The sequence below is a fragment of the Cebidichthys violaceus genome, unplaced genomic scaffold (assembly GCF_023349555.1).
Source record: "Cebidichthys violaceus isolate CVI_PGR_0920_01 unplaced genomic scaffold, fCebVio1.0.p SCAF_36, whole genome shotgun sequence".
Classification (NCBI taxonomy): domain Eukaryota; kingdom Metazoa; phylum Chordata; class Actinopteri; order Perciformes; family Stichaeidae; genus Cebidichthys; species Cebidichthys violaceus.
In genome coordinates this window covers 841,891-865,913 of record NW_027176550.1, presented here as the reverse complement: position 1 = coordinate 865,913, position 24,023 = coordinate 841,891, and the positions used below count along the sequence as shown (strand labels likewise).

At 41.9% G+C, this 24,023-nt stretch overlaps 1 protein-coding gene across 1 annotated transcript; it reads left to right on the top strand.

Moving 5' to 3' along the window:
- The first annotated feature begins 1,934 nt into the window (after positions 1–1,934).
- gig2e (grass carp reovirus (GCRV)-induced gene 2e) lies at positions 1,935–22,186 on the top strand. The gene is made up of 9 exons (XM_068725603.1): positions 1,935–2,035; positions 3,077–3,554; positions 4,121–4,132; positions 7,093–7,556; positions 9,838–9,927; positions 10,976–11,448; positions 11,687–11,695; positions 14,272–14,292; positions 21,626–22,186. The coding sequence occupies exons 2-9, from the start codon at positions 3,093–3,095 to the stop codon at positions 22,054–22,056; spliced, it is 1,962 nt and encodes a 653-aa protein (XP_068581704.1). The 5' UTR covers positions 1,935–2,035; positions 3,077–3,092; the 3' UTR covers positions 22,057–22,186.
- Positions 22,187–24,023: the final 1,837 nt, after the last annotated feature.

The following is a 24,023-nucleotide window of genomic DNA, read 5'->3' as shown; positions in this document are numbered from 1 at the left end:
GAGGCTGAACACCCATAAAGTCTGTGTGTGTTGCTCCTCTGTAGGACAGTTGCTGTCTGTGTCCAGAGACCTGTTGTCTCATAATCCGCTCATGGCAACAACAAGGATACTTTCACTCAAGTACATGTAGAACTGATCAATAATGCACCAATATTTGTAACATTTTGCTTTGTATGTTATTGTATTGTAACACTAACAGTAACAATACAACATTTAACAGTAATCAGTGAAAACTTCTCCCTGAAAGACAAGAACGAAAGACACCAAATAACAAAGTTAACGTCACTAAAAGAAAGCAGCAATGCAAAGAATGGAGAAGGTTCATCACTGATGACTCATGATGCTTCACATTTGACCTTTTTAGTAACAACTTTATTCATCAGTTAATGCAGCGGAGGGAAAACTGTGTGATCAACCGTTCTGTTTTTATATTTACTGTCGTCATATTAACATGTTCAGGCATCCTCGAAGTAAAGTTGTGTGTGTGTGTGTGTGTGTGTGTGTGTGTGTGTGTGTGTGTGTGTGTGTGTGACTCCATCATCCCTTAATAACCGTCTTTGTGGCTGTTTGAAGAGATACTATGATATCGGTTTGTTCTAAAATATCTACAGAAATGATGTTACTAAAGTAAGTAAAGGAAAGTTACGTGACTAATAAGTTAATGGTGATAATGTTGGTTTCACACGGGACACAAGCAGTCTCAGTGTAGTCCTGATCCTCTATCAGACCTCCATCAGTACAGAGACCATCAGAGAGAAGATGGTCTGTTTCTATAGAGTTATTCTTAATGATGTCATCGGAGCCACCGGGTCGGATTCTGGTGAAATCAGATGAACTCATTCAGGTTCACCAGAAACTCCTCCAGCTCAGACTCCAGCAGAGACCTGGTCCACCGTGGACAGACCCAGATCCTCCAGCAGAGACCGGTCCACCATGGACAGATCCAGACCCGGCTTCACCCGCAGTCTTGGACCTGCAGTCGGATCTCCGGAGGGAGGAGGAGAGCTCAGCTCCCGGCAGCAGCAGCGTCTCCTCCTCCTCCTCCTCCTCCTCCTCCTCCAGGAGCAGAGCTTCTCCTCTCTGCTGGAGACCCAGGACGTATTGCTGGACCCACTGGAGGGAAGGGAGGCACGGGAGAACCAGAACCAGGACTGCGAGGGGCAGACTGTCAGACCCTGCTGCAGTAGAATGAGAGGTTTTCTAAAGGGACTCTGGCGCTCAGTGACACGACAGCTTTTAACGCAAAATTAGAGCGTGACTTCTAAACAACTTGGAGCGGAAGTGAAATGATGAGTTGTTCATCTCTTGCTCATCCTCGTGTTTGTTTCTGGGTGAGTCACAGCTGATCAACAGCCCGTGTTTTATTTTACACTCAGAGACGGAGAAAACTGTGTCATCCGTGCAAATAAGTGTGTTATTACTGCATCTGTGCACACACTTTGGTAATAAGCTGTAATGCTGGATGAGTCACCAGAACAGGGAAACCCTTCCAGACTCGTTGCTGACTCATGTTTGAGCAGCGAGCGAGGCTGCAGGTGATGCCAGGTTCCTTTCATCAGTGTGCAGCAGAAATGCAGACTTACAGAAAGTGTTCATAAAGGAATTAAAATGTCTGAGAGAGACTCAAACACTCGACGATCTGACGGTAGGTCAGAACTAAACCTGTGACTGTGGAGATTAGGATTGGGCCTTCCTGTGTGGATTTCAGTGACCGGCTTCCCTGTTTCCTGTTGATGTCGTTAAATTAGTTGTCCTCACTGTTTTGGAGACCTGGAAACTCCCACGCTCACATCTGGAGACAACTAAGGCCCTAAAATCCCTGATCCCTGTGCTGCTGTCTGGCAGGATAGAAACCCAACACCACCGCTGTGTTGACCATGCCTATGTGAACACATACGAAAGTCACAACGAAAGTCATAAAACAGTTAAACAAATGAAACGAAAGTGAAAGATGGACGCACGTTTCCTCCCAAGGTGCTTATATAAAGCAGAGTGAACTCACAGCCTGCACTGCTGGAGGAACGCAGAGAGAGAGGTACGTGAACACACACTTTAGTTTTTTATGGTAAATATTATCAATATGAGGAGATGAAGTGATTTAGTCTGATGGAGGTCAAAATAAATGCTCCTTATGATCTGTTGTTTAATCCTAGTTTAGTTTGTTAGCTTTAAACTATTATAATAATTATTTTAATAATAATCAACAGAACTCTCCGTAGAAATATAGTAAATATAAGAGTAGTCTTTATACATTGGCTACTTTATAGTAAACCATTTGAAGGGGTTTTGTTGAGTTTTTCTTCTTCTGAGTGGAGGTCTGATCAGAGGGTGTGGTTAAGTAAAGTCCCTTCAAACTAATTTATGATGATGAAGACTTTTGGTCCCAGTAGAATCATTTAAAGCAACAGTAGCAGGTTTCGTCTCTGTGAGGCTGCACCGAGTCACAGCTGTGCTTTGAGCTGAACATGCTCACTATGACGTTCATGTACTGATGTTTAGCAGGGACACGCTCTAATGTTTACCATGAGGGACCCACCCTACAACAGGGACCCACCCTACAACATGGCAGTTTAGCATGTTAGCAGCTGAAGCTGTCATTAGTTCTGCAGGTGTGTCTGATCATAAAATGAAAAGTCACCAAAGTTATGAATTCATCCTGAGGGGATCATGGATGTGTTTATCAAAGAGCAAAAAGAGGAGAAGCACTTTGTGTTTGGTGCAAACAAGATGCTGAACATAGTGGACATTATGCATGTTAATCAATAGCATTTTCATTATGAGCATGTTAGCATTTAGCTAAAATAATGCAGCCACTTTATTCATTTCGATGGTGCCGGTCCACCAACACAATAAAGCTGACAAAAGTGGTTGAACCTGGTTCATTGTTTGTGTTCTTGTGACCTCTCGTTTCACTTTGACAGGATAACAGTTTGTGTTTGTGCTAAGCTAGGCTAAACACATCCAGACCTTGAAATGTGTTGTTGACTTACTTCTTAATTCTCTGGTTTCATTCCTTTGTTGCTGATGTTTCTTCTTATGGAATCCTTCTGAAGTCTAATCGTGCTCTTTCCTACAGGGATCCTGACACCAACATGCAGTACCAGTGGGCTGAAGATGACTTTGAGCTGCCCGAGGGGGTGTATCCACTGGGCCTCTCTGAGCCACTTAGGGGTAGAAAGTACGTCATGTACCACGGCACCACCAAGGCGACGGCTCAATTAATCCTGAAAAACGGTTTTCAACAGTCTGCAGGCGGGATGCTCGGCCGCGGCGTCTACCTCAGCAGAGACCTGCAGAAAGCTAGCCGCTATCCCATTGATCACCCGGAGTCTGACAAGGTTGTCATTAAGGTTCAGGTCAATGTGGGGAAAGTGATCGCCATCAATCGTCAATACCACCCACGTCAGAAGACCTGGCATGACCCCAGATACGGTGAGGTGTTTGACACCGCCTGGGTGCCACCCAACTGTGGAATGGTGCCGAGCGGTTTGGAGGAGGATTGTGTCTGGGATCCCAATCGAATCAAGATCCTTAAGACCATCATTCCACGTCCAGTCCAATCTTCTTGTGGATGTGGTGGTGCATGGGGCTACCATTGAGCTCTACGACATGTTACCAATTTATTTTTGTATGTTCAAATGTATTTTTATATATTTGGATAAAAAGTAAATGACATTTGCATTTTGTCATGTTGTCATTGAAACCTGGAAAATAAATGGTTCTTGTTAAATATGAGTTTCTGTGTGGTTGTGTTGAAGAGTGTGATGAGTATGTTTTTTATTTTGAGACATCCAAAGTCAGAAGTCCCCACGAAGGATCACCTGATCACACTGAGACAGAGATAGCAGCACCCTGCACAGGTGCTATCACCTCCACGCTCATCAGGAGGGTAAACAGGCCGCCTCCCTCCTTCTTTTGACTCCCTGCAGTGAGATGAATCATTTAAAGAATTATTTCAACATTTTGCAGTCTAAGAAATAGTCCAGCACATAATCCCCTGTAAAACCACAACATGTTGATGGATATGTGTGAAACACATACCAGCAACATTTTTAATACTGATAGATTTGATGATTATGACCTTGATTAATTGTTTGCACTATATTACATAAAAAAGAAGGAAAATGTCAGTGTGCTACAGTAAAGGTAGCAGAAGGTGTTGTCAGGTGTTTAATTGGTTAATTCCTTCAAAGATAATAAATTTACCCTCAAATGTTTGGCATCATTGCAGCTCTAAAACACATGCATGTCCTTAAAAGGCTAATAATGTTCGCTAATGTAACAGTAACTGGGATAACCTTTGTGCTAACATTACTGGGTTAGCATGTTTTAACGTTACTGGGTTAGCATGTTTTAACGTTACTGGGTTAGCATGTTTTAACGTTACTGGGTTAGCATGTTCTAACATTACTGTGTTAGCCATTTTCCTAATGTTACTGGGTTAACCTTTGTGCTAAAGTTACTGGATTAGCTTTTCGGCAACTGGGTAAGCCTTTGTGCTAATGTGACTTAGTTAGCCATTATGCTAATGATACTTGGTTAACCTTTATGCAAATTTGTATGTCCCTTGGCTGTGATCTAACAGATCCTTTCACAGCCGACTCCATCAGAAATATGCGTAGACATGGTGGCAACAGATGAGTTAGCAAACTTTAAACATTGAATTAAAAGTGTCAGAATGTCTCGTTGCTGCTTGCTCAGATGAGTATGTGTTTAAAATGAATGAAAAGGGGCAAAACAACCTCAAAGTGACACAAAACAACTGCAAAGAGATGCAAAACAGCTGCAAAGAGACTCACAATGAATATAGAAAGGGCCAAACAATCATGAAGAGATACAAATCAGCTACATAGAGATACAAAAACAACTAAGGAGACACAAAGCAACTACAAGGAGACACAAAACAACTATAAAGAGACACAAAACTGCAGAGAAATACCTAACGACTACAAAGAGACATAAGACAACAACAAAAAGAGGCTGAACACCCATAAAGTCTGTGTGTGTTGCTCCTCTGTAGGACAGTTGCTGTCTGTGTCCAGAGACCTGTTGTCTCATAATCCGCTCATGGCAACAACAAGGATACTTTCACTCAAGTACATGTAGAACTGATCAATAATGCACCAATATTTGTAACATTTTGCTTTGTATGTTATTGTATTGTAACACTAACAATACAATCGGATTCTGGTGAAATCAGATGAAATCATGCAGGTTCACCAGAAACTCCTTCAACTCAGACTCCAGCAGAGACCGGTCCACCGTGGACAGACCCAGGTCCGGCTTCACCTGCAGCCTTGGACCTGCAGTCGGAGCTCCGGAGGGAGGAGGAGAGCTCAGCTCCTGGCAGCGTCTCCTCCTCCTCCTCCTCCTCCAGGAGCAGAGCTTCTCCTCTCTGGGAGCCAACACCACGCTGGTGGAGACCCAGGAGGTATTTTTTTTTACACTCAGAGCCGGAGAAAACTGTGTCATCCGTGCAAATAAGTGTGTTATTACTGCATCTGTGCACACACTTTGGTAATAAGCTGTAATGCTGGATGAGTCACCAGAACAGGGAAACCCTTCCAGACTCGTTGCTGACTCATGTTTGAGCAGCGAGCGAGGCTGCAGGTGATGCCAGGTTCCTCCCAGAAGGCCAGAAGTAGATGTGACCGGCTTCCCAGGAATCAAACCTGTTTCCTCTTGATGTCGATGTCGTTAAATTAGTTGTCCTCACTGTTTTGGAGACCTGGAAACTCCCACGCTCACATCTGGAGACAACTAAGGCCCTAAAATCCCTGATCCCTGTGCTGCTGTCTGGCAGGATAGAAACCCAACACCACCGCTGTGTTGACCATGCCTATGTGAACACATACGAAAGTCACAACGAAAGTCATAAAACAGTTAAACAAATGAAACGAAAGTGAAAGATGGACGCACGTTTCCTCCCAAGGTGCTTATATAAAGCAGAGTGAACTCACAGCCTGCACTGCTGGAGGAACGCAGAGAGAGAGGTACGTGAACACACACTTTAGTTTTTTATGGTAAATATTATCAATATGAGGAGATGAAGTGATTTAGTCTGATGGAGGTCAAAATAAATGCTCCTTATGATCTGTTGTTTAATCCTAGTTTAGTTTGTTAGCTTTAAACTATTATAATAATTATTTTAATAATAATCAACAGAACTCTCCGTAGAAATATAGTAAATATAAGAGTAGTCTTTATACATTGGCTACTTTATAGTAAACCATTTGAAGGGGTTTTGTTGAGTTTTTCTTCTTCTGAGTGGAGGTCTGATCAGAGGGTGTGGTTAAGTAAAGTCCCTTCAAACTAATTTATGATGATGAAGACTTTTGGTCCCAGTAGAATCATTTAAAGCAACAGTAGCAGGTTTCGTCTCTGTGAGGCTGCACCGAGTCACAGCTGTGCTTTGAGCTGAACATGCTCACTATGACGTTCATGTACTGATGTTTAGCAGGGACACGCTCTAATGTTTACCATGAGGGACCCACCCTACAACAGGGACCCACCCTACAACATGGCAGTTTAGCATGTTAGCAGCTGAAGCTGTCATTAGTTCTGCAGGTGTGTCTGATCATAAAATGAAAAGTCACCAAAGTTATGAATTCATCCTGAGGGGATCATGGATGTGTTTATCAAAGAGCAAAAAGAGGAGAAGCACTTTGTGTTTGGTGCAAACAAGATGCTGAACATAGTGGACATTATGCATGTTAATCAATAGCATTTTCATTATGAGCATGTTAGCATTTAGCTAAAATAATGCAGCCACTTTATTCATTTCGATGGTGCCGGTCCACCAACACAATAAAGCTGACAAAAGTGGTTGAACCTGGTTCATTGTTTGTGTTCTTGTGACCTCTCGTTTCACTTTGACAGGATAACAGTTTGTGTTTGTGCTAAGCTAGGCTAAACACATCCAGACCTTGAAATGTGTTGTTGACTTACTTCTTAATTCTCTGGTTTCATTCCTTTGTTGCTGATGTTTCTTCTTATGGAATCCTTCTGAAGTCTAATCGTGCTCTTTCCTACAGGGATCCTGACACCAACATGCAGTACCAGTGGGCTGAAGATGACTTTGAGCTGCCCGAGGGGGTGTATCCACTGGGCCTCTCTGAGCCACTTAGGGGTAGAAAGTACGTCATGTACCACGGCACCACCAAGGCGACGGCTCAATTAATCCTGAAAAACGGTTTTCAACAGTCTGCAGGCGGGATGCTCGGCCGCGGCGTCTACCTCAGCAGAGACCTGCAGAAAGCTAGCCGCTATCCCATTGATCACCCGGAGTCTGACAAGGTTGTCATTAAGGTTCAGGTCAATGTGGGGAAAGTGATCGCCATCAATCGTCAATACCACCCACGTCAGAAGACCTGGCATGACCCCAGATACGGTGAGGTGTTTGACACCGCCTGGGTGCCACCCAACTGTGGAATGGTGCCGAGCGGTTTGGAGGAGGATTGTGTCTGGGATCCCAATCGAATCAAGATCCTTAAGACCATCATTCCACGTCCAGTCCAATCTTCTTGTGGATGTGGTGGTGCACGGGGCTACCATTGAGCTCTACGACATGTTACCAATTTATTTTTGTATGTTCAAATGTATTTTTATATATTTGGATAAAAAGTAAATGACATTTGCATTTTGTCATGTTGTCATTGAAACCTGGAAAATAAATGGTTCTTGTTAAATATGAGTTTCTGTGTGGTTGTGTTGAAGAGTGTGATGAGTATGTTTTTTATTTTGAGACATCCAAAGTCAGAAGTCCCCACGAAGGATCACCTGATCACACTGAGACAGAGATAGCAGCACCCTGCACAGGTGCTATCACCTCCACGCTCATCAGGAGGGTAAACAGGCCGCCTCCCTCCTTCTTTTGACTCCCTGCAGTGAGATGAATCATTTAAAGAATTATTTCAACATTTTGCAGTCTAAGAAATAGTCCAGCACATAATCCCCTGTAAAACCACAACATGTTGATGGATATGTGTGAAACACATACCAGCAACATTTTTAATACTGATAGATTTGATGATTATGACCTTGATTAATTGTTTGCACTATATTACATAAAAAAGAAGGAAAATGTCAGTGTGCTACAGTAAAGGTAGCAGAAGGTGTTGTCAGGTGTTTAATTGGTTAATTCCTTCAAAGATAATAAATTTACCCTCAAATGTTTGGCATCATTGCAGCTCTAAAACACATGCATGTCCTTAAAAGGCTAATAATGTTCGCTAATGTAACAGTAACTGGGATAACCTTTGTGCTAACATTACTGGGTTAGCATGTTTTAACGTTACTGGGTTAGCATGTTTTAACGTTACTGGGTTAGCATGTTCTAACATTACTGTGTTAGCCATTTTCCTAATGTTACTGGGTTAACCTTTGTGCTAAAGTTACTGGATTAGCTTTTCGGCAACTGGGTAAGCCTTTGTGCTAATGTGACTTAGTTAGCCATTATGCTAATGATACTTGGTTAACCTTTATGCAAATTTGTATGTCCCTTGGCTGTGATCTAACAGATCCTTTCACAGCCGACTCCATCAGAAATATGCGTAGACATGGTGGCAACAGATGAGTTAGCAAACTTTAAACATTGAATTAAAAGTGTCAGAATGTCTCGTTGCTGCTTGCTCAGATGAGTATGTGTTTAAAATGAATGAAAAGGGGCAAAACAACCTCAAAGTGACACAAAACAACTGCAAAGAGATGCAAAACAGCTGCAAAGAGACTCACAATGAATATAGAAAGGGCCAAACAATCATGAAGAGATACAAATCAGCTACATAGAGATACAAAAACAACTAAGGAGACACAAAGCAACTACAAGGAGACACAAAACAACTATAAAGAGACACAAAACTGCAGAGAAATACCTAACGACTACAAAGAGACATAAGACAACAACAAAAAGAGGCTGAACACCCATAAAGTCTGTGTGTGTTGCTCCTCTGTAGGACAGTTGCTGTCTGTGTCCAGAGACCTGTTGTCTCATAATCCGCTCATGGCAACAACAAGGATACTTTCACTCAAGTACATGTAGAACTGATCAATAATGCACCAATATTTGTAACATTTTGCTTTGTATGTTATTGTATTGTAACACTAACAATACAATCGGATTCTGGTGAAATCAGATGAAATCATGCAGGTTCACCAGAAACTCCTTCAACTCAGACTCCAGCAGAGACCGGTCCACCGTGGACAGACCCAGGTCCGGCTTCACCTGCAGCCTTGGACCTGCAGTCGGAGCTCCGGAGGGAGGAGGAGAGCTCAGCTCCTGGCAGCGTCTCCTCCTCCTCCTCCTCCTCCAGGAGCAGAGCTTCTCCTCTCTGGGAGCCAACACCACGCTGGTGGAGACCCAGGAGGTATTTTTTTTTACACTCAGAGCCGGAGAAAACTGTGTCATCCGTGCAAATAAGTGTGTTATTACTGCATCTGTGCACACACTTTGGTAATAAGCTGTAATGCTGGATGAGTCACCAGAACAGGGAAACCCTTCCAGACTCGTTGCTGACTCATGTTTGAGCAGCGAGCGAGGCTGCAGGTGATGCCAGGTTCCTCCCAGAAGGCCAGAAGTAGATGTGACCGGCTTCCCAGGAATCAAACCTGTTTCCTCTTGATGTCGATGTCGTTAAATTAGTTGTCCTCACTGTTTTGGAGACCTGGAAACTCCCACGCTCACATCTGGAGACAACTAAGGCCCTAAAATCCCTGATCCTTGTGCTGCTGTCTGGCAGGATAGAAACCCAACACCACCGCTGTGTTGACCATGCCTATGTGAACACATACGAAAGTCACAACGAAAGTCATAAAACAGTTAAACAAATGAAACGAAAGTGAAAGATGGACGCACGTTTCCTCCCAAGGTGCTTATATAAAGCAGAGTGAACTCACAGCCTGCACTGCTGGAGGAACGCAGAGAGAGAGGTACGTGAACACACACTTTAGTTTTTTATGGTAAATATTATCAATATGAGGAGATGAAGTGATTTAGTCTGATGGAGGCCAAAATAAATGCTCCTTATGATCTGTTGTTTAATCCTAGTTTAGTTTGTTAGCTTTAAACTATCATAATAATTATTTGAATAATAATCAACAGAACTCTCCGTAGAAATATAGTAAATATAAGAGTAGTCTTTATACATTGGCTACTTTATAGTAAACCATTTGAAGGGGTTTTGTTGAGTTTTTCTTCTTCTGAGTGGAGGTCTGATCAGAGGGTGTGGTTAAGTAAAGTCCCTTCAAACTAATTTATGATGATGAAGACTTTTGGTCCCAGTAGAATCATTTAAAGCAACAGTAGCAGGTTTTGTCTCTGTGAGGCTGCACCGAGTCACAGCTGTGCTTTGAGCTGAACATGCTCACTATGACGTTCATGTACTGATGTTTAGCAGGGACACGCTCTAATGTTTACCATGAGGGACCCACCCTACAACAGGGACCCACCCTACAACATGGCAGTTTAGCATGTTAGCAGCTGAAGCTGTCATTAGTTCTGCAGGTGTGTCTGATCATAAAATGAAAAGTCACCAAAGTTATGAATTCATCCTGAGGGGATCATGGATGTGTTTATCAAAGAGCAAAAAGAGGAGAAGCACTTTGTGTTTGGTGCAAACAAGATGCTGAACATAGTGGACATTATGCATGTTAATCAATAGCATTTTCATTATGAGCATGTTAGCATTTAGCTCAAAGCTAAAATAATGCAGCCACTTTATTCATTTCGATGGTGCCGGTCCACCGACACAATAAAGCTGACAAAAGTGGTTGAACCTGGTTCATTGTTTGTGTTCTTGTGACCTCTCGTTTCACTTTGACAGGATAACAGTTTGTGTTTGTGCTAAGCTAGGCTAAACACATCCAGACCTTGAAATGTGTTGTTGACTTACTTCTTAATTCTCTGGTTTCATTCCTTTGTTGCTGATGTTTCTTCTTATGGAATCCTTCTGAAGTCTAATCGTGCTCTTTCCTACAGGGATCCTGACACCAACATGCAGTACCAGTGGGCTGAAGATGACTTTGAGCTGCCCGAGGGGGTGTATCCACTGGGCCTCTCTGAGCCACTTAGGGGTAGAACGTACGTCATGTACCACGGCACCACCAAGGCGACGGCTCAATTAATCCTGAAAAACGGTTTTCAACAGTCTGCAGACGGGATGCTCGGCCGCGGCGTCTACCTCAGCAGAGACCTGCAGAAAGCTAGCCGCTATCCCATTGATCACCCGGAGTCTGACAAGGTTGTCATTAAGGTTCAGGTCAATGTGGGGAAAGTGATCGCCATCAATCGTCAATACCACCCACGTCAGAAGACCTGGCATGACCCCAGATACGGTGAGGTGTTTGACACCGCCTGGGTGCCACCCAACTGTGGAATGGTGCCGAGCGGTTTGGAGGAGGATTGTGTCTGGGATCCCAATCGAATCAAGATCCTTAAAACCATCAATCCACGTCCAGTCCAATCTTATGGGGGATGTGGTGGTGCACGGGGCTACCATTGAGCTCTACGACATTTTACCAATTTATTTTTGTATGTTCAAATGTATTTTTATATATTTGGATAAAAAGTAAATGACATTTGCATTTTGTCATGTTGTCATTGAAACCTGGAAAATAAATGGTTCTTGTTAAATATGAGTTTCTGTGTGGTTGTGTTGAAGAGTGTGATGAGTATGTTTTTTATTTTGAGACATCCAAAGTCAGAAGTCCCCACGAAGGATCACCTGATCACACTGAGACAGAGATAGCAGCACCCTGCACAGGTGCTATCACCTCCACGCTCATCAGGAGGGTAATCAGGCCGCCTCCCTCCTTCTTTTGACTCCCTGCAGTGAGATGAATCATTTAAAGAATTATTTCAACATTTTGCAGTCTAAGAAATAGTCCAGCACATAATCCCCTGTAAAACCACAACATGTCGATGGATATGTGTGAAACACATACCAGCAACATTTTTAATACTGATAGATTTGATGATTATAACCTAGATTAATTGTTTGCACTATATTACATTAAAAAAAAGGAAAATGTCAGTGTGCTACAGTAAAGGTAGCAGAAGGTGTTGTCAGGTGTTTAATTGGTTAATCTGGCAAAGATAATAAATTTACCCTCAAATGTTTGGCATCATTGCAGCTCTAAAACACATGCATGTCCTTAAAAGGCTAATAATATTCGCTAACGTAACAGTAACTGGGATAACCTTTGTGCTAACGTTACTGGGTTAGCATGTTTTAACGTTACTGGGTTAGCATGTTTTAACGTTACTGGGTTAGCATGTTTTAACGTTACTGGGTTAGCATGTTCTAACATTACTGTGTTAGCCATTTTCCTAATGTTACTGGGTTAACCTTTGTGCTAAAGTTACTGGATTAGCTTTTCGGCAACTGGGTAAGCCTTTGTGCTAATGTGACTTAGTTAGCCATTATGCTAATGATACTTGGTTAACCTTTATGCAAATTTGTATGTCCCTTGGCTGTGATCTAACAGATCCTTTCACAGCCGACTCCATCAGAAATATGCGTAGACATGGTGGCAACAGATGAGTTAGCAAACTTTAAACATTGAATTAAAAGTGTCAGAATGTCTCGTTGCTGCTTGCTCAGATGAGTATGTGTTTAAAATGAATGAAAAGGGGCAAAACAACCTCAAAGTGACACAAAACAACTGCAAAGAGATGCAAAACAGCTGCAAAGAGACTCACAATGAATATAGAAAGGGCCAAACAATCATGAAGAGATACAAATCAGCTACATAGAGATACAAAAACAACTAAGGAGACACAAAGCAACTACAAGGAGACACAAAACAACTATGAAGAGACACAAAACAACTATAAAGAGACACAAAACTGCAGAGAAATACGTAACGACCACAAAGAGACATAAGACAACAACAAAAAGAGGCTGAACACCCATAAAGTCTGTGTGTGTTGCTCCTCTGTAGGACAGTTGCTGTCTGTGTCCAGAGACCTGTTGTCTCATAATCCGCTCATGGCAACAACAAGGATACTTTCACTCAAGTACATGTAGAACTGATCAATAATGCACCAATATTTGTAACATTTTGCTTTGTATGTTATTGTATTGTAACACTAACAATACAATCGGATTCTGGTGAAATCAGATGAAATCATGCAGGTTCACCAGAAACTCCTTCAACTCAGACTCCAGCAGAGACCGGTCCACCGTGGACAGACCCAGGTCCGGCTTCACCTGCAGCCTTGGACCTGCAGTCGGAGCTCCGGAGGGAGGAGGAGAGCTCAGCTCCTGGCAGCGTCTCCTCCTCCTCCTCCTCCTCCTCCTCCAGGAGCAGAGCTTCTCCTCTCTGGGAGCCAACACCACGCTGGTGGAGACCCAGGAGGTATTTTTTTTTACACTCAGAGCCGGAGAAAACTGTGTCATCCGTGCAAATAAGTGTGTTATTACTGCATCTGTGCACACACTTTGGTAATAAGCTGTAATGCTGGATGAGTCACCAGAACAGGGAAACCCTTCCAGACTCGTTGCTGACTCATGTTTGAGCAGCGAGCGAGGCTGCAGGTGATGCCAGGTTCCTCCCAGAAGGCCAGAAGTAGATGTGACCGGCTTCCCAGGAATCAAACCTGTTTCCTCTTGATGTCGATGTCGTTAAATTAGTTGTCCTCACTGTTTTGGAGACCTGGAAACTCCCACGCTCACATCTGGAGACAACTAAGGCCCTAAAATCCCTGATCCCTGTGCTCCTGTCTGGCAAGATACACTGCCTGGCCAAAAAAAAAGTCGCCACCAAAAAAAAAAGGTCACACACTCTAATATTTCGTTGGACCGCCTTTAGCTTTGATTACGGCACGCATTCGCTGTGGCGTTGTTTCGATAAGCTTCTGCAATGTCACAAGATTTATTTCCATCCAGTGTTGCATTAATTTCTCACCAAGATCTTGTATTGATGACGGTAGAGTCTGACCGCTGCGCAAAGCCTTCTCCAGCACATCCCAAAGATTCTCAGTGGGGTGAAGGTCTGGACTCTGTGGTGGCCAATCCACGTGTGAACATGATGTCTCACGCTCCCTGAACCACTCTTTCACTATTTGAGCCCGATGAATCCTGGCATTGTCATCTTGGAATATGCCTGTGCCATCAGGGAAGAAAAAATCCATTGATGGAATAATCTGGTCATTCAGTATATTCAGGTAGTCAGCTGACCTCATTCTTTGAGCACATACTGTTGCTGAACCTAGACCTGACCAACTGCAGCAACCCCAGATCATAGCACTGCCCCCACAGGCTTGTACAGTAGGCACTAGGCCTGATGATCCAGGTGGAGACTTTTTTTTTGGCCAGGCAGTGTAGAAACCCAACACCACCGCTGTGTTGACCACGCCTATGTGAACACATACGAAAGTCACAACGAAAGTCAAAAAGCAGTGCAACAGGTGAAACAAAAGTGAAAGATGGACGCACGTTTCCTCCCAAGGTGCTTATATAAAGCAGAGTGAACTCACACCTGCACTGCTGGAGGAACGCAGAGAAAGAGGTACGTGAACACACACTTTAGTTTTTTATGGTAAATATTATCAATATGAGGAGATGAAGTGATTTAGTCTGATGGAGGTCAAAATAAATGCTCCTTATGATCTGTTGTTTAATCCTAGTTTAGTTTGTTAGCTTTAAACTATCATAATAATTATTTGAATAATAATCAACAGAACTCTCCGTAGAAATATAGTAAATATAAGAGTAGTCTTTATACATTGGCTACTTTATAGTAAACCATTTGAAGGGGTTTTGTTGAGTTTTTCTTCTTCTGAGTGGAGGTCTGATCAGAGGGTGTGGTTAAGTAAAGTCCCTTCAAACTAATTTATGATGATGAAGACTTTTGGTCCCAGTAGAATCATTTAAAGCAACAGTAGCAGGTTTCGTCTCTGTGAGGCTGCACCGAGTCACAGCTGTGCTTTGAGCTGAACATGCTCACTATGATGTTCATGTACTGATGTTTAGCAGGGACACGCTCTAATGTTTACCATGAGGGACCCACCCTACAACAGGGACCCACCCTACAACATGGCAGTTTAGCATGTTAGCAGCTGAAGCTGTCATTAGTTCTGCAGGTGTGTCTGATCATAAAATGAAAAGTCACCAAAGTTATGAATTCATCCTGAGGGGATCATGGATGTGTTTATCAAAGAGCAAAAAGAGGAGAAGCACTTTGTGTTTGGTGCAAACAAGATGCTGAACATAGTGGACATTATGCATGTTAATCAATAGCATTTTCATTATGAGCATGTTAGCATTTAGCTCAAAGCTAAAATAATGCAGCCACTTTATTCATTTCGATGGTGCCGGTCCACCGACACAATAAAGCTGACAAAAGTGGTTGAACCTGGTTCATTGTTTGTGTTCTTGTGACCTCTCGTTTCACTTTGACAGGATAACAGTTTGTGTTTGTGCTAAGCTAGGCTAAACACATCCAGACCTTGAAATGTGTTGTTGACTTACTTCTTAATTCTCTGGTTTCATTCCTTTGTTGCTGATGTTTCTTCTTATGGAATCCTTCTGAAGTCTAATCGTGCTCTTTCCTACAGGGATCCTGACACCAACATGCAGTACCAGTGGGCTGAAGATGACTTTGAGCTGCCCGAGGGGGTGTATCCACTGGGCCTCTCTGAGCCACTTAGGGGTAGAACGTACGTCATGTACCACGGCACCACCAAGGCGACGGCTCAATTAATCCTGAAAAACGGTTTTCAACAGTCTGCAGGCGGGATGCTCGGCCGCGGCGTCTACCTCAGCAGAGACCTGCAGAAAGCTAGCCGCTATCCCATTGATCACCCGGAGTCTGACAAGGTTGTCATTAAGGTTCAGGTCAACGTCGGGGAGGTGATCGCCATCAATCGTCAAGGCCACCCACGTCAGAAGACCTGGCATGACTCCAGATACGGTGAGGTGTTTGACACCGCCTGGGTGCCACCCAACTGTGGAATGGTGAAGAGCGGTTTGGAGGAGGATTGTGTCTGGGATCCCAAACGAATCAAGATCCTTAAAACCATCAATCCACGTCCAGTCCAATCATATGGGGGATGTGGTGGTGCATGGGGCTATCGGTGAGCTCTACGACATGTTACCAATTTATTTTTGTATGTTCAAATGTATTTTTATATATTTGGATAAAAAGTAAATGACATTTGCATTTTGTCATGTTGTCATTGAAACCTGGAAAATAAATGGTTCTTGTTAAATATGAGTTTCTGTGTGGTTGTGTTGAAGAGTGTGATGAGTATGTTTTTTATTTTGAGACATCCAAAGTCAGAAGTCCCCACGAAGGATCACCTGATCACACTGAGACAGAGATAGCAGCACCCTGCACAGGTGCTATCACCTCCACGCTCATCAGGAGGGTAAACAGGCCGCCTCCCTCCTTCTTTTGACTCCCTGCAGTGAGATGAATCATTTAAAGAATTATTTCAACATTTTGCAGTCTAAGAAATAGTCCAGCACATAATCCCCTGTAAAACCACAACATGTTGTTGGATCTGTGTGAAACACATACCAGCAACATTTTTATTACTGATAGATTTGATGATTATAACCTAGATTAATTGTTTGCACTATATTACATAAAAAAAAGGAAAATGTCAGTGTGCTACAGTAAAGGTAGCAGAAGGTGTTGTCATCAAATACCTCTGTTTAATTGGTTAATTCCTTCAAAGATAGTAAATTTACCCTCAACTGTTTAGCATAATTGCAGCTCTAAAACACATGCATGTCCTTAAAAGGTGAATAATGTTCGCTAACGTAACAGTAACTGGGTTAACCATTGTGCTAACGTTACTGGGTTAGCATGTTTTAACGTTACTGGGTTAGCATGTTCTAACGTTACTGGGTTAGCATGTTCTAACGTTACTGGGTTAGCATGTTCTAACGTTACTGGGTTAGCATGTGCTAACGTTACTGGGTTAGCATGTTTTAACGTTACTGGGTTAGCATGTTCTAACGTTACTGGGTTAGCATGTGCTAACGTTACTGGGTTAGCATGTGCTAACATTACTGGGTTAGCCATTGTGCTAACGTTACTGGGTTAGCCATTGTGCTAACATTACTGGGTTATCCATTGTGCTAATGTTACTGGGTTAACCATTGTGCTAACGTGGGTTAGCCTTTAGTCCACTGGGTTAGTCTTTAGTCCACTTGGTTAACCTTTGTGCTAACGTTACTGGGTTAGCATGTGGTAACGTTATTAGGTTAGCCTTTAGTCCACTTGGTTAGCCTTTGTGCTAATGTTACTGGGTTAACCTTTTGCTAAAGTTACTAGGTATACGTATACGTTCACTAACGTAATAGTTATTGACTCTTCTGCTGACATTACAGGGTTAGCCTTTATGCTAATGTGATTGGGTTAGCCTGTGTTCTAACATTACAGGGTTAGCTCGCTAAGCAGCAGCTCTAAATTGTTCTTTGACACAGTGAGTGTGTATTCATGAACAAGTTAACTTCTGGACTTCACTGTTGGTCCATTTGTAGGTAGGTTTTGTTGTCCATTGTTTTCGTTACAAGCTGTTGTTCGTGTTTGTGTTATCGTTTTTTATAAATGGTGGTGGCTGGTGCTGCAACCACTCTCTGAACACATACGTCAATCATGGTCCTGGGAAAGTACCTACTCTGAAATAAGAGCTTAAAAAAATCCCTCTAAACGGTGTTCTAAGAATTACGATAATTCCTATTTCTTGAGGTGTGGATGTAAAAATAATGGAGGTTCTTAGAGCTATGAAAAAGTTTGTCCAGTTTGAAAACGCCTACTGTTAGCTTTGTCAGCACTGTTTCAATTTGTTTGCGCTGTTAGCACGTTGGCTGCAGGCTGCGGGCTCAGGCGTCACCATGTTGAGAGCCGTGTGGAGGCAACAGATATGCTCTGACTAATCACACAAAGCACCTTTGAAACCCTAAGAAATGTGTTTTTCAAAAATAACTCACCATCACAAATCACACCTTTTCCTGAAGGAGCTTTAAAATGTGTTCAGCACCCTCTAACCTTTGAACCCTCTTCTCCTAAACATCTGCATCACATAGATAATGTGTGATCCACGTGACCTCGTCACCATGGAGGCCAGAGAGTGGACGAACTGTAAAAGGACACATTAAGTCTGAGTGTCCTGAAGGACAAAGATCCAGATCCAAGACGTCTGTAGGAAGATGGAGAGAGGAGGAAAGAAAGAGGGGAAAGAATCTAATCTATTTTTAGATGTTCATTCAATTAGATTTCTGTTTCTGTTTCAATATGCATGAAATCAAACTAATGTGGTGGAAATGTGGGATGGAGAGAGTGACCTGTGTGCAGTTTGAGCATATCTTTTAAAGGGTCAGAGCATCAAGAGAGCAGGGGGAAGGTGTGTTTCTCATCTGGTTTGTTTCTACATTTCACAATAGTACCTGTAATAAAACATTGACTACAGTTCCTAATCTGTAGATCCTGTGGTTTACTACCTCTAAACTAAACACTCTGTGATATCCGCACTCCCTACATCAAAGATCTACGACTGATTCATTCTAAACAACAACACTCACGACAGTTTAGGTTTACGACTAATCTAATCTAGACATTCCTGCAGCACTCCCTTCCTGGAGAAGGAGGTTTCAGCAGAAATCACATAAAGGTTTCTCAAACATTGAATAAAGCAAAATAAGATAGTCACAGTAGAACATTATACAGCACAATGAAATGTTCTCTACCAAAGTGTATTAGAAGGTGAGCAGTGATGGAGCAGAGCAAGATTCATAGTGTGTGTGTGTGTGTGTGTGTGTGTGTGTGTGTGTGTGTGTGTGTGTGTGTGTGTGTGTGTGTGTGTGTGTGTTATCTACATGGCTAAGACATGGAGAGGCCACATCTCCTCAGATCAAATAAAGGGGTTTTGTTTCATATTAAATCATCATTATATATAATTTCATTGTATCTCACATCAGTTGGACCAACACTGCTGAGTGATTGATACCACGATGTACAAGTATTGTACAAACTCATGGTACTTGTACTTTACTTGAATATTTCCATTTTCTGCTACTTTCTGCTTTTTACTCTACTACATCTCAGAGGTACATATTGTACTTTTTACTGTACTACATCTTGTTGTGGCAATTTATCATGTTGTTCTTTTAGATGTAACTTGCATCGATTAAACCTGAATATATGCAGACGAGGCCATTCAAACTCATCCAACCCCAAATAATAAATGTTATCATATCGAAGGTATTTTCTCTGCCCATGAAGACAACAACAAGGCTGGGACCTTGGCCTTGGTGGATGCCTCGGCAGGCAGAGGAGGAGGAGTGTGACGAGATAATGCGCGTATAATATAAACTACTACTTCGTTGTTAGACCTCCGAACCATCTGTGGGGAGAGAGCTCTATTTCAATAAATATTTTAAGAGTTTTCTCATCACGGTTATTTCTCACCGGGAGGTTAAATAGATTCATTTCCACCACACATCTCAGAGGTAAATATTGTACTACATCTCAGAGGTTTTTTGGTATGAATACATTTTTGTACTTTTACTGCAGTAAAGGATCTGAATACTTCTTCCCCCACTGTTTGATATATATGTGATACATTTGAAGACTGGAATGTATTGCTTATTAGAACTTTATCAATTTATGTGATTTATTAAATGTTTTTTCCACAAAAAGAAATCAACTACCACAAAATGACGTGTGATGTCTTTGATTAATTATCTCCACTGTTATGCCGCTCATCACTGTACATGAGCATCTGGGCAAAGTGATGATTTTGTTTTTCTTTCTTGCAGCAGTAAAAACATCTGTGACTAAAAGAGACGACTGGGAAAGTCCCATAACTTCCACGCTCATATCTACAGATAAAACATCTCCATCTCACTGGTTGGACAGAACCCCAAACAACCACCACTGGGTTGACCACACCCACACAAAAGTCGTAAAACAGAGAAAAAAAGGGAGAAACGAAAGTGCTAGATGAACTATTTCCTGCTCAAATCGCCTCGGTGGGTGCTTCTACAAAAATCACAGTGAACTCACATCCTGCACTCTTGGAGGAACATAGAGAGAGAGGTACGTGAACACACGCCTTGTCTTTTGTTTTAGCCAAAAAGTGCATTTTTACAGTGAATATCAACACTGCATGATCGAGGAGATAACGTTAGTTAGGGTGATGGAAAGCTGTTAAACCTTTGGTGGAATGTGAATGTGTGTGACTCAGCTGTGAACTTCCTGACTGATAAAAGCTCCTTTTGTTTTTGGGGAGTTTTTCCTAACCAGCTGTCTCACAATAGAGGGTGTACTGTACCGATTCTAAAGCCTCTGGATCTCTGGTATTGACTCGTATAAATAGATTTGACTTCACTTGACGGTTTCAAGTCTCCACTTCATTTGAATGTCACGGCTTTTGGCCCCAATGAAAGCAACACCTACGTTTATCTTTTCAAGCTGTTCATGACAGTTTTCTTTTTTTCTTATTGCCTGAAAATTAAGTGTTTTTTGTTGCTTTACAGCTAATTTTTAAAGTAATGTCCCAAAAAAAAAGTTGTGCCAGGGTTAAAATCCAAATGGCGAAGGGATAGAGTTTCAGCAACAGTTTGACGTCTTTCACCAGAATTACTGGCTATGAGGAAACAGACTATTGTTATGTGTTGACCAACAGACATTAAGGGGTCTACATTGACACTGAAATCAGGTCGGGTTCTGTCACAAAAACCCCTGCTGCTAGCAAGAGTGTAAAAGAGTATGTAATAAGTGTCTCACTCTGTTTACACCCATGTAACAACATCTGTAAGATTGTATGCTACCAGATGAAAATATTAAAACGTTCACACCTTATATCAAAAGTCTACCCAAAACCACATTCAGGAAACACTTTGAGACTTTGAGACGAGGAAACAGGAAGGGCAAAAATGTTGACTCATTTCCGTGTGTTTTAGGACTCATACCTGCAGCACTCTATTAACATTCTAATGTTAGCATTTTAGCATGCTAACATTAGCTTATTATCAGTAAACACAACTCATTAGTAATGCAGGTATTTGGTCACAAACCAAAGTATAACACACATTAACATGTTGATCTGATGGTGGCGCTTGATGACAAGTCAAACATATGAGCATCATTCTGAGGGAACAACCTGCCCTTCATAGCGAGGTTCCCAACCACACAGGGTTCCTCCCCCAGTGGCGGCCCTTTAGAGCGGGTCCATCCTGGAGTACTTCCAGTCCTCCTACACCTATTGCACACACACCTAAATCCGTTGATAAGGCCGACTTTTTAGCCTGAAATAAGTGTTACGACAGTGGCTGGGCTTATTAAGTTATCCTGGCTTTTGCCCCCTTAAGCAGGCTAAGACGGTCTTGCGTGTATATTTTGGGGGGTGCGTTCGTTACCCAGGTCAGAGGTTATTGAACAAGCCGTCTTCCAGCGCTTCACTCACACTGGGAGGGGGTATCGGTTACGCAGCTAGGCTGCACACCTTTTCAGTTTCATTTGCAGTGCTGTTTAGTTTTTTCTAATGGAATCCTTCTGAAGCCTAATAATCCTCTTTCCTACAGAGATACTGACGCCAACATGCAGTACGAGTGGGCTGAAGACGACTTTCAGCTGCCCTATGGGGTGTATCCACTGGACCTTTCTGCGCCAGTTAATAATAGAAAGTACGTCATGTACCACGGCACCACCAGCAGGAATGCTCAATCCATCCAGGCCTGCGGTTTTAACCAGTCTGAAGACGGGATGCTCGGCCGCGGCGTCTACCTCAGCAGTGACCTGCAGAAAGCTAGCGCCTATCCTAAACGTCATCCTCAGTCTGACAAGATTGTCATTAAGGTTCAGGTCAATGTGGGGAAAGTGATTTGCATCGATTATCAAGGCCACCCACGTCAGAAGACCTGGCATGACTCCAGATACGGTGAGGTGTTTGACACCGCCTGGGTGCCACCCAACTGTGGAATGGTGAAGAGCGGTTTGGAGGAGGATTGTGTCTGGGATCCCGATCGAATCAAGATCCTTAAAACCATCAAACCACGTCCAGTCCAATCTTATGGGGGATATAGTGCGCGGGGCTACCAGTGAGCTCTACGACATGTTACCAATTTATTTTGTATGTTCAAATGTATTTTTATATATTTGGATAAAAAGTAAATGACATTTGGATTTTGTCACGGTGTCATTGAAAGCTGGAAAATAAATGGTTCTTCTTAAATATGAGTTTCTGTGTAAATATTATATATTACATATTTACCTTTTGAGCTATTCGCCTCGTAAATGTCTGCTGCCACTCAAAGAGGCAAAAACACAAGGACACAATTCAGACATGGAGACGCAAAGACACAAAAGCTGAGGCTCAGTCTCCTGAAGCACGCTGGTCTCATCCAGCGTTTGTAGCTGTACCTACGAAAAATAATTCTTATGTTATGTAATCCACCTAATCCTGAACGACGAAATATAAAGACTGCAAAAGCCCACACTGGCTGAGCGTGAGTGGACAACAAACAGTGATCATCCAGCTGGGAGAGCACTGTTAAGGCGGCAACCTCCATTTCTGAAACATACACCTCTAATGTACAGTCTATAGCGCTGTTCCCCAAGTGAAACGAGAAGTCAATATTGATGTAATCATCATGTCTAAACCTAACTAAGAAGTTTTGTTGTCTAAACCTAACTAAGACGTTTTGTTGTCTAAACCTAACTAAGAAGTTTTGTTGTCTAAACCTAACTAAGAAGTTTTGTTGTCTAAACCTAAGTAGTTTTGTTGTCTAAACCTAAGAAGTTTAGTTGTCCAAACCTAAGAAGTTTAGTTGTCTAAACCTAATTAAGAAGTTTAGTTGTCTAAACCTAACTAAGACGTTTTGTTGTCTAAACCTAACTAAGAAGTTTTGTTGTCTAAACCTAACTAAGACGTTTTGTTGTCTAAACCTAACTAAGAAGTTTTGTTGTCTAAACCTAAGTAGTTTTGTTGTCTAAACCTAAGAAGTTTAGTTGTCTAAACCTAATTAAGAAGTTTAGTTGTCTAAACCTAACTAAGACGTTTTGTTGTCTAAACCTAACTAAGAAGTTTTGTTGTCTAAACCTAACTAAGACGTTTTGTTGTCTAAACCTAACTAAGAAGTTTTGTTGTCTAAACCTAAGTAGTTTTGTTGTCTAAACCTAAGAAGTTTAGTTGTCCAAACCTAACTAAGTAGTTTTGTTGTCTAAACCTAAGTAGTTTTGTTGTCTAAACCTAAGAAGTTTAGTTGTCTAAACCTAACTAAGTAGTTTTGTTGTCTAAACCTAACTAAGAAGTTTTGTTGTCTAAACCTAAGTAGTTTTGTTGTCTAAACCTAAGAAGTTTAGTTGTCTAAACCTAACTAAGAAGTTTTGTTGTCTAAACCTAAGTAGTTTTGTTGTCTAAACCTAAGGAGTTTAGTTGTCTAAACCTAACTAAGTAGTTTTGTTGTCTAAACCTAACTAAGAAGTTTAGTTGTCTAAACCTAACTAAGTAGTTTTGTTGTCTAAACCTAACTAAGTAGTTTTGTTGCCTAAAACTAACTAAGAAGTTCAGTTGTCTGAACCTAACTAAGTAGTTTTGTTGTCTAAACCTAACTTAGTAGTTTTAAGCCTAAACCTAAGTTTACTGTGAAGACAGAAGTTTATTTTGAAAAGACTGTATGTACGTAACGAGCAGAAATTGACACATTTTGCTGACTTTCATAGGAAGATGCAGGAACAATGAGAAGCAAAGTTTTGTAAGATATCAAACGAACCTTTGTTTGGGGATACGTTGGCCTGGAGCAGTGGTTCCCAATCTGCAGTCTGGACCCCCTTCAGGGGATCGCCAATGATCACCGGAGGTGGACCAGGATTTGTCTGCTTTGAGGCTTTTAAAATTAGATTTGCAAATGAAAAACTAAAATCATAATAACACATTACTGGATCATTTATACAAATTTTTTTATATAAAATTTTATAAAAATATGTATTTTTTCTTTTATTTATATTGACAAAACTGCCAAGTTATAATCATGAAACAATTATTATTATTTTTTAAAGACTAACTCATT